Source organism: Triturus cristatus, chromosome 8, assembly GCF_964204655.1.
Source record: "Triturus cristatus chromosome 8, aTriCri1.1, whole genome shotgun sequence".
Taxonomy (NCBI): Eukaryota; Metazoa; Chordata; class Amphibia; order Caudata; family Salamandridae; genus Triturus; species Triturus cristatus.
Window position 1 is genome coordinate 1,224,213,565 of NC_140591.1, and position 14,875 is coordinate 1,224,228,439.

General features: G+C 45.1%; 1 protein-coding gene across 2 annotated transcripts in view; it reads left to right on the plus strand.

The window, feature by feature from the left end:
- The window catches only part of MYO16 (myosin XVI), a 2,357,781-nt gene that overhangs the window by 1,112,016 nt on the left and 1,230,890 nt on the right, over positions 1 to 14,875 (plus strand). For both annotated transcript variants that reach the window (XM_085622905.1, XM_085622906.1), the window contains exon 18: positions 607 to 724. In XM_085622905.1, the coding sequence (XP_085479031.1) occupies positions 607 to 724 (118 nt within the window). The remainder of the gene's footprint in view (positions 1 to 606; positions 725 to 14,875) is intronic.

A 14,875-nucleotide genomic window follows, 5' to 3' on the forward strand; every position in this document is an offset into this window, starting at 1 on the left:
AAGCACAGACCAGGCAAAATATATTAAATGGGAAATTAAAGTGGTATGTGACAAGAAAATTACTGCATCACGATCATTACAGCTATGACGATTGTATTTGGTATACTGTTTCACGTTCCATTTATTCAAACTTAGTATAACTCTTGAACACCCACTATATATTGACCTATGTCCCAGAAGCAGCTGTTATGGCTAAGCGAGTTAATTACATAATGGGAACTTCTGCTGCGACTTGCAGGGCGAGGGCTCCAGTCCTCGAAACTCTAACTCAGCCTTTCATCCTTCTAAGGTCGAAGCATCAGGTGCCCTTCAGACGGTAATAGTAGCACGGCGTTATTATGCGACACATTAAAGGAAATTATTATTATTTGAAATGTCATTGTCCAGATTGGCGTTACTTTAAAGCATGGATAGAGATTATTGTACCGTATCCCCGAGAGTTGTGATTTTTTCAAAACTCAATATACATTCAATCAATGAAGGGAAGGGAGCGTGGAAGTTTCTGCTTGCAAACTGACAAGTTCGATTGTTCTGTTAATTAGCTGCCTTTCCTGCTGTATGCTCAACAGAGGCCACTGTTTTACTCGCTGTTTAATTTTCATATAGGAGGTAGAAAACCTGTTTGTGATCCTCTCGGCCATTCTGCACCTTGGAGACCTTCGGTTTATTGCACTGACGGACGCTGAGACAGCATTTGTGTCAGACTTGCAGCTTCTTGAACAAGGTCAGTGGATCATTATCTTTCGAATCGGTGAAAACACGAGCGAAGCATTAAAATTCCTTCAATCGCCTGCAGAGGGCGACGCTCACTCATAAAAGCAAAGGCCATAGCTAACTACTCACGCCTTTGTTTACCACACTATGGTGCGAAGAAACGCACCATGTTTAGTTGATGATTTATAACTGGTACTAAATAAATTAATTATTCGAAATAGATATAAGGCACAATATCATCCGAATTCGCATCCAATCTAATGCCGTTGTTTGGCAATTTTAGTACTTTTAACAAATCTATTTTTGGAGGCATATCGATGAGACCAAATTGTGTGAATTTTCCATGCTCATTCTCAGGGACCACATATGTTTTCATAGTTTTTTTGAAAGTTAATAATGCTTTGCAGATGCACTGAAGATGATTTATTAATTGCCTCACTTATTTTTGCGTAAGGAGTTCTAAAATAACACTTGCTGTAACATACTGGAATTAGTCAGTGTGTGACACCATCAGAAAGGACGCTTTTAATAGCCACCCACTGAGGAAGGCTGAAAACATATTATGATTTTATGTCTGTCAAGAGAGATAGCGACAGAGGAGGAGTGGGGAAGAGAGAGCTTGAGATCTCACGTTTTAAATTATGGAAGTAGGACTTCAAAGTATAAAACATAAAGAATGATGTCACAGCATACACTTTCGCACACATTGTGATTCACCTCAGCTCAGTGAGTTAAGTGCTATCTGCTGAGATCTCGGTGTAACTTGCAGCTCACATAACAAAGTGGCTCAGACGGACAATTTTTGGATTGTTATGAAGTTTTGTGATAATAACAGCCCAAGGCGTACTAAGGATGAGGCGCAGATCTGGTTTCTTCAAGACACAATTGGTAAACTGGCGTAGACTGGCCTCGGGTATACTTGCATTTTTCTCTCTGAAAATAATTGGGATGAAAATGATGAAGGTATTATAATCATATACGCAGGGTGTTTCATATTACTAATTAAATAATCCTAGTTACACTTATTTGCCCATGCCTCTTTTTAGAGTATCATCTCAAACTTTGTATCCCACTTACAGTGCTAGATAGCACCCCTATGCGTGTAGGCCCCATTGCCAAAGTGTTTGTGCGCTTCAAGAATATTTGCATACACTTCCATCTTTACCCATGTCATACATGCCAACACACCTGTCTCAGCAGGGGAACTCATGATTTTTCAAACCACATACAGCTTTATTTGTGCTTTCTCCTCCCTAAAATTGCCTCAAAATCAATGCAAGTAAAATAAATTCCTCATATATATATACATCGTCATGTGATCAAGGCCGCTTGTACGGCCGAAACGCGTAATGGCAGGCGAGGACAAATAAATTATTCAACGCACCTAAATGAGGTCTACGTTCGTTCTTTTCTTTAAAAATCTTTGGACGAAGTGTTGGGAGATATATATATATCTATATATTTTTTTTTTTACATAAATATATATATATATTTTTAAACGTCCCTGTTTCTTAATTCCAAATGTTGGCATTTTGCCATATATCATGTTTTACTTCCCTGTGCTCAAGGAGAGAGCAGGCCTGTCTGGAAATGTATGTGTACTGGAAGTACCTATGATTCGAGTACAAATGTCAATACTTAATAATACTTAGTGTGTTTAATAGACAGGACAACTTTGCTTTCCTGATAACTTGCATTGGTGTAAAATGCATTTGGAAAGAAACAAAACTATTAACGAGTGTAACAAAATTAATCGGGCATCTTCTGCTTACTTTGGGAGTATTGGAATGTGGGGATCCAGTGAAATATGGAGGTCATCTCCCTCGACATGCCATCAATTAAGCATTACGTTTACAGTTTTAGGCATGTCACTTACAAATCATCAACATCATGCGTTTAAGTCTAATTAGTTTAACTGAAGCAAACAGACCCTTCAACATTAAATGCATTAAAGTGCTTGGTGCGTGGCTCCCCTGGCTAGGGTTGACTGCTCCCCAGGGAGCCACGGCGCACAGTTTGGGAACCATTGCCTTACATTTAAGCCCACTGTTTTCAACCATGTGTTAGCTCCTGAGCAGCATTGGATCAAAACCAATAAATAGGCCCAGGCATCGAAAAAGTGTCCCACTTGGTTTTCATGATCTGTTGTCAATCATTCCTTGGTTAGTTCTGGGGGCTAATTTGTGGGGAAAAGTGGTAAAATAAGGCTTCTTTCCCGGCATATCTACCAATCTCTTCAGCAGCTCCTTTCATTCTTTCATCTCCCTTGATATCTTCCCTTGGCCTACATTCTTCTCTCTTCTGACCATCTACTCCCCTATATTCTTTAAACCATCTTTTAACTTTTTCACCTCTTCTATTTGTTTTCTCAACTCATCTTGACACCCTTCCTTTCATCTCATCCCAACTTTGCTCCTCTTTACCCCTCCTATGTCCTTTTCCTGGTGCTTGCCAACATACTTTTTCATACTCTTTCATCTTCTTCCTTTTTTTGCTTCCTTCAGTACACCCTGCCTTTCTCTTTTTACTTTCCTCTCAAGTCCTTATATCTTGTTTACGTCTGCTGATGCTTTAATCAAAAACGTCTTTAGTTCAACCATTCTCCTCATTTTGCCACTTACTACATCTCCATTTTATCACATCCATCCTGCATTCCTATTGTTACTCCACTCTGCTCTACTCTGTTCTGTTCCCCATGACATTGGTCTCATCTTGTCCTCCACTTTGCTCTTCTTCCTTCATGCCTCCACCCCTTTATATTCTCCACTCAATGTTTTCTCCTTTCTATCGCTTCAGCATCCTTACCACCAGTTTTCTCTCAGGTCTCCATCATCAATTTCCTTCTCTCATTCCCTTTTTTCTCTGTTTTCTTTCTTCAGCTTTTCTACCTCCTTCTGTGAGCCCTTTGATCTTCCTTAGGTTGAGTTGTACCCTGTTTTTCACACGAACACTGTTCATACCTCCGTGTTCCCTTCTCACAATCCCCTTCTACTTTTATGCACTATATGCAAACATTGGGAGTGCAAAGATGCAGGTTCTCTTACATTGCTGTTAGTAATTGTTATTCAAAAACTAAAATCCCTTGATTGGAGCTCTGGGAGGACGCTGGGGAGAGGGGTAAAAGCTGAAACCACTAGATACAGGCAGACACCACCTGTGGTGAGTTTTAGCCATGGAACTAAGGGGTATATTTAGGGATAGTACCACCAGAATGTCACTTTTAGCAACTATCTGGTGGCACTAGTCCCTACTCCATATTTACAATGCAGCGCTAAGCACCTTTGAGGTATATTTATAAGGAGATAGCGCCACCAGAATGTCACTTTTAGTGATGTTCTGGTGGCGCTATGCTGTTCTCCATACCTACAAAGCAGCGCTAAGCCACTTTGAGTGGCTTACCGCCACCTTGTAAATACGGCCCCATTACATGCACCACTTTGCATGAAAGGGGCGTTCATTGGGTGTTGCTGTGGGCGTTCTACTGCAACACCCATTGCTTTTTGCCCTGCCCCAGATTTAGAAGGATCTGTAAATCTGAGGCAGTGCCAAAATCTAACTCTAACGCCATGCAATAGCAGGCATTAGAATGGTGCAACAAGGAGAAATACTTTTATTTCAACGCATTTTTGCTTTACCTATCTGTACTGCATTCTGCAGCACACATAGAAAGAGCAAAACACCATTATTGATTGTTTATGTACAGGTAGGTGCCCCATCCTGCACATAAACAATCATTTAATATTGACAGTTTGCTACTTCAATGTGTGCTGCAGCATGCCGCACACATAGAAGTAACATATAACCATTATTGATTGTTTATGTGCAGGAAGAGACACCTTCCTGAACATAAACAATCAGTCTCAAACAAATAGAGGGAAAAAGGGGCTTATAAATAATAATCTATCTTATTATTCATACAGGTCCAGCATACATGCCCATCAATCAGTGAAAACAAAGAGGTATGCAGTTCCTAAAATTAACGCAAAGTGTGTTAGAATCACTAGAAGATACCAGGGTGACACTGTGAGAATAATGAGATACGCAGGAGTGAAGGTCACTCCTTCTGGAAAAGAAAACCCTCACACACCCAACAAGCAGGTGTCTTGCTTCATCACCGGGTCTTGCTCCTTATCGGGCCGGCGGTGCAATGCCCGATCAGGCACCCAAATGGGGCCTTCCTGTCGGAGATCTTTATTTCCAACGCCGATGAGTGAGGTGTGTGGGGGAAGTTACTTTTAATAGTTGGTGTAGGTGCATGTGAAGTGAGAAGTAAGTGAACTAAAACAGGGGTAGGTGACCCTCTGATCTTTTTAGCACATTTACTTACACACCTAAAGGTGAGATATGTGCGTATTATTCTGTTTTTAATCAGGATGGTGACCATGCTTTATTAAAATTGTTTGAAGTGGATCACCTATCCCTGTTTTAGCAAGACACCCGCTTGTTGGGTGTGCGAGGGTCTTCTTTTCCAGAAGGAGTGACCTTCACTCCTGCGTATCTCCTTATTCTCACAGTGTCACCCTGGTATCTTCTAGTGATTCTAACACACTTTGCGTTAATTTTAGGAACTGCATACCTCTTTGTTTTCATAAACAATCAGTCCCTGCAATGCAGGCACCCTTGCACTATGGTTCAAGGGTGCCTGCTTTGGCGCTAGGAAGCTATTTTAAGCACTTTAAGCACTTTTGCTACAAAAAACACAGGGCTGCACCATATTGTTGTGAATACGGCATAACCCCACGTTTTGGAAAAGGCAGAGTGCAGCACTGCCAAATTTGGCGCAGCTCCGCGCTCCGCCATTTCCATGTAAATATGCCCCTAAGACTTCACATATAGTTCAGACTTCACCTCCTTACAACAATATGCTTATACTAAGCACTGTAACAAATGTTTGTATAGGTCCCCTTAACAGTAGCATTTCTGTGGTGGTGACGGTCTTGGAACATCAACATTAGAACCACTCCAGTCTAGTGGGCAAGATGAAGAATGTGGACCCAGGAGACATGGTTTACATTTCCGGATTTCACCAGTGACTTATTCATGTGCTTCTGTATTTCTGCCAGCGACCTGAGTACATAAAATCAAGTTAAAGACTGTTATTAAATGAATGATCAGAAAACTTGACAGGAACCTAACACGCAACTAACATCTCCCTGACGGAGACAACTTCCACTCTCATACTCTCCTCATCAAAATGTGGTATAGGGAAACCTACGATTCCTGGAATAAGCAAACCTACAGTGTAGTGTCAGATCTACTTGACCAAATTGTTTGATCTTGGACAATCCATGTACTCCCTATGCCTTTTGTCCTCATAGCCCCTATTATGTGGCAACCCTCTAACACTCTCTCTACAGGAAATGAGAACAAAGGACATTTACCCAGGAGACAGCCAGTGCAGTTTTACATCAATACGATTTTCTTTTTATATTTTCATAAATTTTTCATTGCTCATTGGCTATAATTAAAAGATAATGCGCACCTGCTCCACCATTGTCACTGATTGATGAAACACGCTAAAATTATTTTCTTAAAGCTTACAATAAATCTGTTGCAGTGATTTGTAGGAAGGTAGGATCCTTCTGCATGGTTACCCTCACTTTTTGCCTGGTGTTATGCTCTTTCTGACTAGTCTGACTGGGATCCTGCTAACCAGGACCCCAGTCTCACTGCTTTCTCCCTTAAATTGTGATGGTAAGTACTTAGGTACATCCCAGATTGGATACTGAGGTACCCTTATAGGTCCCTAGTATATGATACTAAGGTACGCAGGGCATAGGTACCCCAGAGGTCCCCAATAGGCTGAAGCATGTATTATGCCACCTATGGGAGACCATTCAAACTATCTCTACAGGCCTGCCATTGCAGCCTGTGTACGCTGGTGCTAGCACCCCTTACGAATGATATAGGTTTCCCTATAGGGAGGTTCACTGCACTTAAAACCTATAAGTCACCCCTATAGCAGGCCTTTTTAATCCTGAAGGCAGGGTGCTTGGTTCTAAGTGTGAGGGTGCCCCTGCATGTGCTGGACACCCCTACAGCCTTGGGAGTCCATTCTCCCGGGTTGTAAGTGAGACAGCTGTATAACATATAGAGGGGCACCACGTCATTACACGATGATCATCTCGAAACTGGCTGTAAAAAACCCTGTTGTGTTTGGTAACAAGCATTTTGGTATCATACCCCCACACCGTAAACAGTGTGGGAGGTATGATTCCAAGCACTGTAAAGGCCCTCCGTTAGGCCCTCAGTGTTCCCTGTACCAGCCTTCTAGACCCGGACAGCACAACATAGCTGCTGCCGACCAGAGACATGATTCTGCCCTCCTGCTGCTGAGCCAAGCTCGAGCAGGGGAAGGCAGAACAATAGGCATCCTGTCACAGGGAGGTGTGTCCACCTCCCAGACAGGATGTATTGTATTGGGGCAAGGTAGGAGCAATTGCCAGCGCCACATAGTCTGTGTGCAGGACACATTTGGTGCCCTCCATGCATAGTCCAGCACAAACCAGTTCAGGGAGTTGTTGGCTCCAGCTCTGGCACGAAACTGGACTAAGCACAGGGGCGCATCCTCCCCTTTGTCCAGCCCCTCCTCAGGGAGGGACCCCTGTGTCGTCCAAACTCTTTCCTTAGGGTGGGTCCCTAGATTCGCCGCAGGACAAGATACAATTCAGAAACCACTTCACCTTTGACCGTCTGGGCACTCTGGACTTCGCTCTGGGTATCAAGGCTGCAACCGGGAAGACTCCTGCTGCTCCTGATCTCTTCGCCCTGCTCGTCTGCTGCAACAGCCATTCCTGTGCTCCATACAGAAAACATTCCAAGGCCTGTGGGCATCCAAGACACCTGAAGGAATCTCCCTTGAAGTGAAAGAGTCACTTTCCTGCATCTGCAGGCACCGCAACTAGACTGACTGGTCTCCTGATCCAGGGCTCCCACTGACTCTGAAAGGCTCAACAACCAAGGTTGTAGTTCTCCTCATCTATTAAGGCCTGCCCTGTCCTCTCACCAAGTTTGAGGCCAGTGTCCCTCTTCAGAGCCGCAGGAACCAAACCCCTGTGTACCAGGTTTTCTTGCAATTGCAAAGGCTTGTTGGCTTCCTTCCACCAAGATCTACAGGCTTTAAGTAGTCCCAATCTCAAGCATCTCCAGTGACTAGAATCTTTGACCACACTGCATTGTTTGCACCGTGGGCCTGCTTCCTTGGTAGCTGCTCAAGTTCCTTTTGTGACTCTAGAGCATCCGGTCTGTGGGTCCTGTCGAGTGTCACCTTTTGAATTCTTTGGGCTCCCCTGATTGCTTGGGGTCTGCCCTGACTCCCCTGCTTGTAGGGAGTCTCCTGGACCTAGCTGGTCCAGACATTGCACCTTCTTCTACTCCTTTGTTGGTTGCAGTTGCCAAGGCTTGTTGGTGTTCCCACTGGACACCCACCCCTCAACTCTCGCTCTCCGATGTGGGACAGGTTGTGTAGGGCTCCTAGACTTCCACAGTGTCACCTGGTCCACACAGCTGCAGTTTCAAGGTCACCGTCAGCTCTCCTGCAAGACCCGACAAATGTGGGCATTCATCTTCCGTGCCTCCTGGTCACTCCAGAGTGGCATAGATTCTGTCCCCTCTGCTTGCAGGTTCTTCATATCTTGAATCCACCTTTGGGTTCCACCGGACACTTTCGCCTTCTCTAGCAGCGGCATCTTCCTGAAGTCCTCCATTGGGTTCGACAGCTGTTTCCTACGCCACTTCACACCTATGCACCCGGCTTCCCTGGTGTAGGTATCCTTGTTCCTAGGCTATCTATGGGTGGGATGGCTCTCCAACCTTCTGTCTTCCACAGGGTTTCTTCAGGGTCCACTGGGAAGGGTCCTTCTTCTTTAAAATTGCAACTGCGACTTACCCATTGACTTGCATTGATCTTGAGGTTGTGTTCCCACTCAGCACACGGCCTCCATGAGGCTCTGGGTTACTTACCTTGGGTGGTACCTTGGGTCCCCAACACTGCTACGTCTTCTGGGTAAAGTCTGAACTCAAGTCGTGGTTCGTATACCACTATTTTAGTATATGGTTTGGCCCCCCCCTGGTGACCACTGTGTATTCTGTGCTACATACCTGTTTCTATTGTTAAGTATTTTGTGCATTGTGTATATCTCCAGGTAGGAGATATTTGTACGTGTTAGAGAGTGTAATAAATACATATTTTTACGAACAAACTGGGTGGTTCTTTTTCACTTAATCTATACCTATAAAACTGTGTTCTGGTAAAAAAAACTGCTTTACACTCCCTCTGGAATAAGCCTGAAGGCTGCTCTCCATAGCTGCAACTTAGAGAGCTTTCTAAGGTTGTCTAAGACTAGTAAAATCACCATACTGTTCGTCTGGATCAGTGCAAGGTGTCCACTTAAATAAGTGTACATCATATACTGAGCCGGCCTCTCACATGGTTGAAAACTGTTTTTAGCAAAATCCTAAAATTACCAAGTTATATCTTCCATTTTTAGTCACAGGGCAATGTCTGTCCAATATGATATTGGCCAGTAATTCAATTTGGCTAAATACCCGCGAGCCATCTGCTTTTAAAAAGTGCCTTGTTGGTTACATCACCTTCAATGAAAGTGTTCACAGTCCTCCCTATTAGCATATCTAAATAAGAAAGCAGCTCACTCACTCTGAATTTACATCACACCTTAAGTGCTGCAGTTAGACCTTTCCCCCAGTCACCAATTAAACAGATGCTGGCCGGGGGCGTGGCCACCCCGGCAACCAAGATGGCTGTCTAGTGCGGAGTTGTGCGGTTGGACTTGCTAACACGCAGTAAAACTTGGGTTCCCACCTTCTCTTGGAAACAAATTAGGATGAGAGTTTGACCCCTGGAACTGTTGGTGGCTGGTTCGCTCCCTGCACCTCGCTCCTGGGTGTTTGAATTGGTTGCATCAGACCTCGGAGACCCAGCTCTGACAGGTGAGCCTGAGGGTATAGCAGCGGGTCCCTCACTGTGAAGAGGGCCTGTTAGACACTTCCTTGATTGAAGCGCTAACCATTTGGCATTGGGTGGAGCGGCGCTGGGCGCTGTGTGCCCCCTGATGTGATACACTCATCTGTGCATAGCTGGTGATGAGCATATGCCCATATCTGAGCAGAAAAGTCTGGTCTGGTTGAGTGAGGATGTCGGCCACTATCCTGTGTACTAGAACCTCCTGGAGAGAGGGACGGTGAGTTATTCTCGGGCCCAGTGCTCTGATACTCCCCTCACTTCTGGTGATGTGGACTGTTTGACCAGGCCTGCATTGTATGTGAAATGGCAGAGACCTGGATGTTCCTCTTCCACTTGCTATCTCTGAGAAATTGACAGTCTGCTTTGAACATCATAGCGAAGGAGGGAACCTAGACAACGCAAAATCCATTTCAATCCTAGCAAAACTCCACAGAAGAGGACAACGATGTAAAATACTAAGGAGGGCGCATCAGGTGATCCGCTCAGTGGGTCCCAGGATGGAACAGAGGCTATTCTACCAGGGCTTAAGTCTGGGCTCCAATCCATAGATGCCTAGTTAGACTCCATATTCTCCACACTCTACCGGCTAACAAAAAGATTGGACAGACAAAGTGCCAGACTAGAGATGGCAGAGTGGGGTATCTTGCACCTTGAGGATGATGCCATGACTAACACCGACAAGGTGGCTAAAATAGAGGGACAACTTGCTGCGACAATGGCCAAAAATGAAGACCTACACGCGAGGTCTCGCAGCAGTAATATTCACATCTGGCTTGTAGCCGAGTCTGCAAACATGGGACGACCTGATGTTTTTGTGGAGGTGTTGCTTGACCAACTGTTTGGGAGGTTCAGCATCTCTGAGGTGTTTCTGGTAGAGAAGGCCAAGTGGTCTCTGGGCCCGTTCAGGATCTATCAGATTCATTGAGACGTCTGATTGCCCAGTTGTTAATCTTTCAAGCCCGTGACACAACCCTGCATCTTGTCAGAGAGTGACATCCTCTGCAATATCAATGTTCGATGCTGTCTATTTTTCTGGACTTTACTCAAAGAGGAGGCTGGTAAGAAGTTTGCGGATGTCAATGAGATACTTTGTGCTAAGGGTGTCTGCTATGGTATGCGATACCCAGCACACCAAAAGATTGATATTGAGAAGAGGTCACAGGTGTTTACTAACCCATTGGATGCAAGGTTGTTTTGCAAAAAGCACCTCAAACCTGGATCATAACCTCCTCAATCTGACAGGACCTTAGATCTGGCAGACTAACTTGCATTGCCAACTCTTGGTATGTGTTGTATGGCAGACTGCCATTTAATTATATTTTCTCTTTACCTTACAACTGTCACGCAGTAAGGCTAATATATTCTTTTGTACTATCTTCATTGGATAGAACAATTGTTTGATACACATGATCAATGTGTCCTTTTCCATGGTGGTAGAAGACCTGTGAAGTGTTGCCCCAACCCATGGTGTGTACCAATGTTAATTATGATTCGGTTATATTAGGTGGAAATAACAGAAAGTTGGGGAGTTAAGTGACTGTAGGGGTGGTTGGTTAGGGTCGGGGTTTCTTTTTTTATCTGTAATTTCTATTCATTACATGTCACACATTGCATTTTTTCCTATATTGCATCTCGATTGCCTCACAAGTTAGAGTCCAGGTTCTCTAGTTTCTATGCCATCAATTTTTCTAAAGTTCTTAACATTCCTACCATGGAATATAAGTGGCATTAATAACCAGCAAAAGGGTAAATAAATACTTGAATACCTCGAACACCATGCCTTGGATGTAGCCTGTCTACAAGAGACACAGTGCACACCACGTGGACCACTCACTTATGAGGCTAAGTGGGGTAGGCATAGGTTCGCGTACAGTTCCAAAGCTAGAGGAGTCTGCATTCTAGTTCATAAATGGCTTAATTTTAAACTGTGGATTTGAAATGAAGACGTGGAGGGATGTTACATTGTATTAGATGATTCCATCGAACACCACTATCTTGCAGTTGTCAATAGCTATGCTCCCAACACTGATACACCCAACTTCTTCCACATGATATTACTGACTCTCAGCTACACAGAAGCGGACATTATCCTGTGGGGGAAGGGATCTAAATATGGTGCGCCATAAATCGAAGAAGTGCACTCTCATTAGGAGCGCTACTAAAATACACTCCTTGCAAGTGCTGGCTGATATATTGGGTAAAAATGGCGTCCTGGATGTCTGACTCCTGCACCATGGTGAAGGGAGGGAATGCCCTTTCCATTCGGCTCCCCGTGGGACACAGTCATGTATAGGTTATTGGCTTGCCTCAAAAACTGTGGTGCCCTAGATCGTGGAGATTACCCATTGCCACGCACCCTCTCCAATCATTCTCCAGTCAAATTAGTCTTGAAGATACCATGTTCCAGACTGTGCTGGCCGCAGCTGCATTTCCATGGGGATGCCCTGCATGATGAGGTTTTTCATTCCGAGATGCAGGAAGCGATCATAGAGTATTGCCAAGGTAACTAGGGGTCAGTGTTGCCCCAAGCGACACTATGCAATGCAGTTAAACCCTATACTACTGGCATAACTATAGTGAAGCAAGCAGGGGTGCTGAAAAATATTCACACCCAAATAGTGATTGTAGCGTGAGATATAAAATTACTTGGCGACTCATCACAGGAGAAAACTAACGATGAATACCTCCCTGCGCCACATGACCTCATACTAGGGATCTAGCAGGCAACAAGATAAAATATTTAGGAAAATACACTCAGTCCTGACAATATGGAGAGATACAATGGCTGAGGAAAACTCTAGTGTGGCTGCTAAAGCGAGAAAGACACAGAAACCATGTTGTTCAATTGCACACACAAGAGGGTGCGACTTTACTGACCAATGAAGACATTATCCAAGAATGTATCCTCACTTACAACCAATTATATATATATATATAATGCTCTACAGGGTCTCCACCCTCCATTCAAACCTATCTTAATGGCATTGCCATGGTGTGGCTTGACAACCCCCAGCGATAATTTCTTGCTTATCCCATAACCGTCAATGAGATTCTGGTAGCCATTAAAAGCCTTCTGAGACATAAGGCCCAGAGAGGAGATGAACTACCAGGAGAATTTTTTATAAAATATACCAACCATGCTCCTCACCTGCTTGAGGTATATGCTGGGTCCCTCGGAAAAGGTGTTCTCCTACTAGCACTTCGCAATGCGGTAATTACGCTATTGCCGAAACTTGGTAAAGACTCCACGACATGTGAATCATACCGTCCATTATCTTTGATAAATCTAGATAATAAAATACATGCAAAGAGAATTGCTGCCAGGCTGTCAGCACTTATGGAACTTATCTCCCCAGTATTCTGGGCTTGTGCCTTACAGGTCTATGGCTACTAATCTTTGCAGTATCTTTGCTGCACTGAATCAACTGAACCCCAATATAGAGGCGGTGGTGGTGCTTTTGGATGCTGGAAAGCACATGATTCCTGGAGTGGTATACAACCTCAATTTGGAATGTCCCAAGACTATACTAATGTTGTTCGACTTCTATGCACAACCCAGGGCTGGGGTCTTGGTGAAATGTTTAACATCAGAAACTTTCCCCATCTATAGGGGCACTAAGCAGGGGTGTCCTTTGTTACGCCCTGCTGTTTGTCCTTGACATGGATTTTATATAAGGATTTTGCAGGTGAAGCATTTACATATTAGACTTGCATTCCATTCTGGCCGACTTCTGTTATCTATTATTGCAGATGACATGCTACTATTCAAAGACTCGGTCGAGAATACAGCTGCTTTGGTACGTGAAATCATTAGATTTGGTGGCTTTTCTGATTTGACCAATAATTGGTCCAAATCTGAGCTGGTTGCCCTCACCATGGATATGCTTCAATCAATCAATTAGGTGTTTGTTAAGCGCGACTACTCACCTGTAAGGGTCTCAAGGTGCTGGGGGGTGGGGGGATCGCAGGTTCCAGTCCATCAAGGAGGGGGTCTGTCGAAGAGCCAGGTTTTGAGGTTTCTTGCGAAGATTGGGAGCGATGTTGTCTGTCTGAGGTTAGCGGAAGGTTGCTCCAGGCTCTGGCCGCGCAGAAGGAGAATGAGCGGCCTCCCGATCTGGTCTTTCTGGTGCGGGGGACCACAGCGTAGGAGAGCTGGGTTGATCGTAGGGTCCTTTGGGTGCTTGGAATTTGAGTCGGCTGTTCAGGTATGCTGGTCCGGTGTCGTGGAGAGCCTTGTGGTTAGCATCTTGAAGCTGACTCTAGCTTCGATGGGGAGCCAGTGGAGTGTGAGCCCAGGTGCTGGGAGATGTGGCAGTGTCTTGGCAGGTTGAGGACCAGTCTTGCAGCGGCGTTTTGGATGTTCTGTAGCTTGCGGGTGAGGTTTTTGTTTATTCCGGCATAGAGTGTGTTGCCGTAGTTGAGCCTGCTGGTGACCAGGGCGTGAGTGACGGTCTTTCTGTGTTCGAGGGGGATCCATTTGAAGGTCTTACGTAGGAGGCGGAGGGTGTGGAAGCAGGAGGACGAGACGGAGTTGATCTGGCGGTCTATTTTGAGCTCTGAGTCCAGGATGTTTCCCAGGTTGCGTGCGTGGTCCATGGGGGTGCGGGCTTCCAAGGGCGGGGGCCACCAGGTGTCATTCCAGGCGTCGGGGTTTGGACCCATGATAAGTACTTACGTTTTGTTGGTGTTTAGTTGTAGGCAGCTGTTTTTCATCCATTTGGCAATGGCTTCCATGCCTCCTCGAAAGTTGTGTCTGGTGGTGTTGGGTTCGTTGGATAGGGAGAGGATGAGTTGGGTGTCGTCTGCGTATGACACAATGTTGAGTCCGTAGGTTCTGACGATGGGGGCGAGCGGAGCTATGTAGACGTTGTAGAGTGTAGGGCTGTGGGAGGACCTCTGGGGGACTCCGCAGGTGTAGGGTCCGAGAGGAAAGGGGGAAGTATGACCCGCTGCGTTCTGCCGGGGACGAAAGAGCAGATCCAGTCAAGGGCCTTGTCTTGGATCCCTGCGTCGTGGAGTCTGCGTATGTGGGTGCGGTGAGAGACTATTTCGAACGCCGCTGAGCAGTCGAGGAGGATGAGGGCTGCTGTTTCTCTTTTGTCCAGTAAGGTACGGATGTCATCTGTTGCGGTGAGGAGGGCGGTTTCCGTACTTTGTTTTTTTCTGAAGCCGGATTGG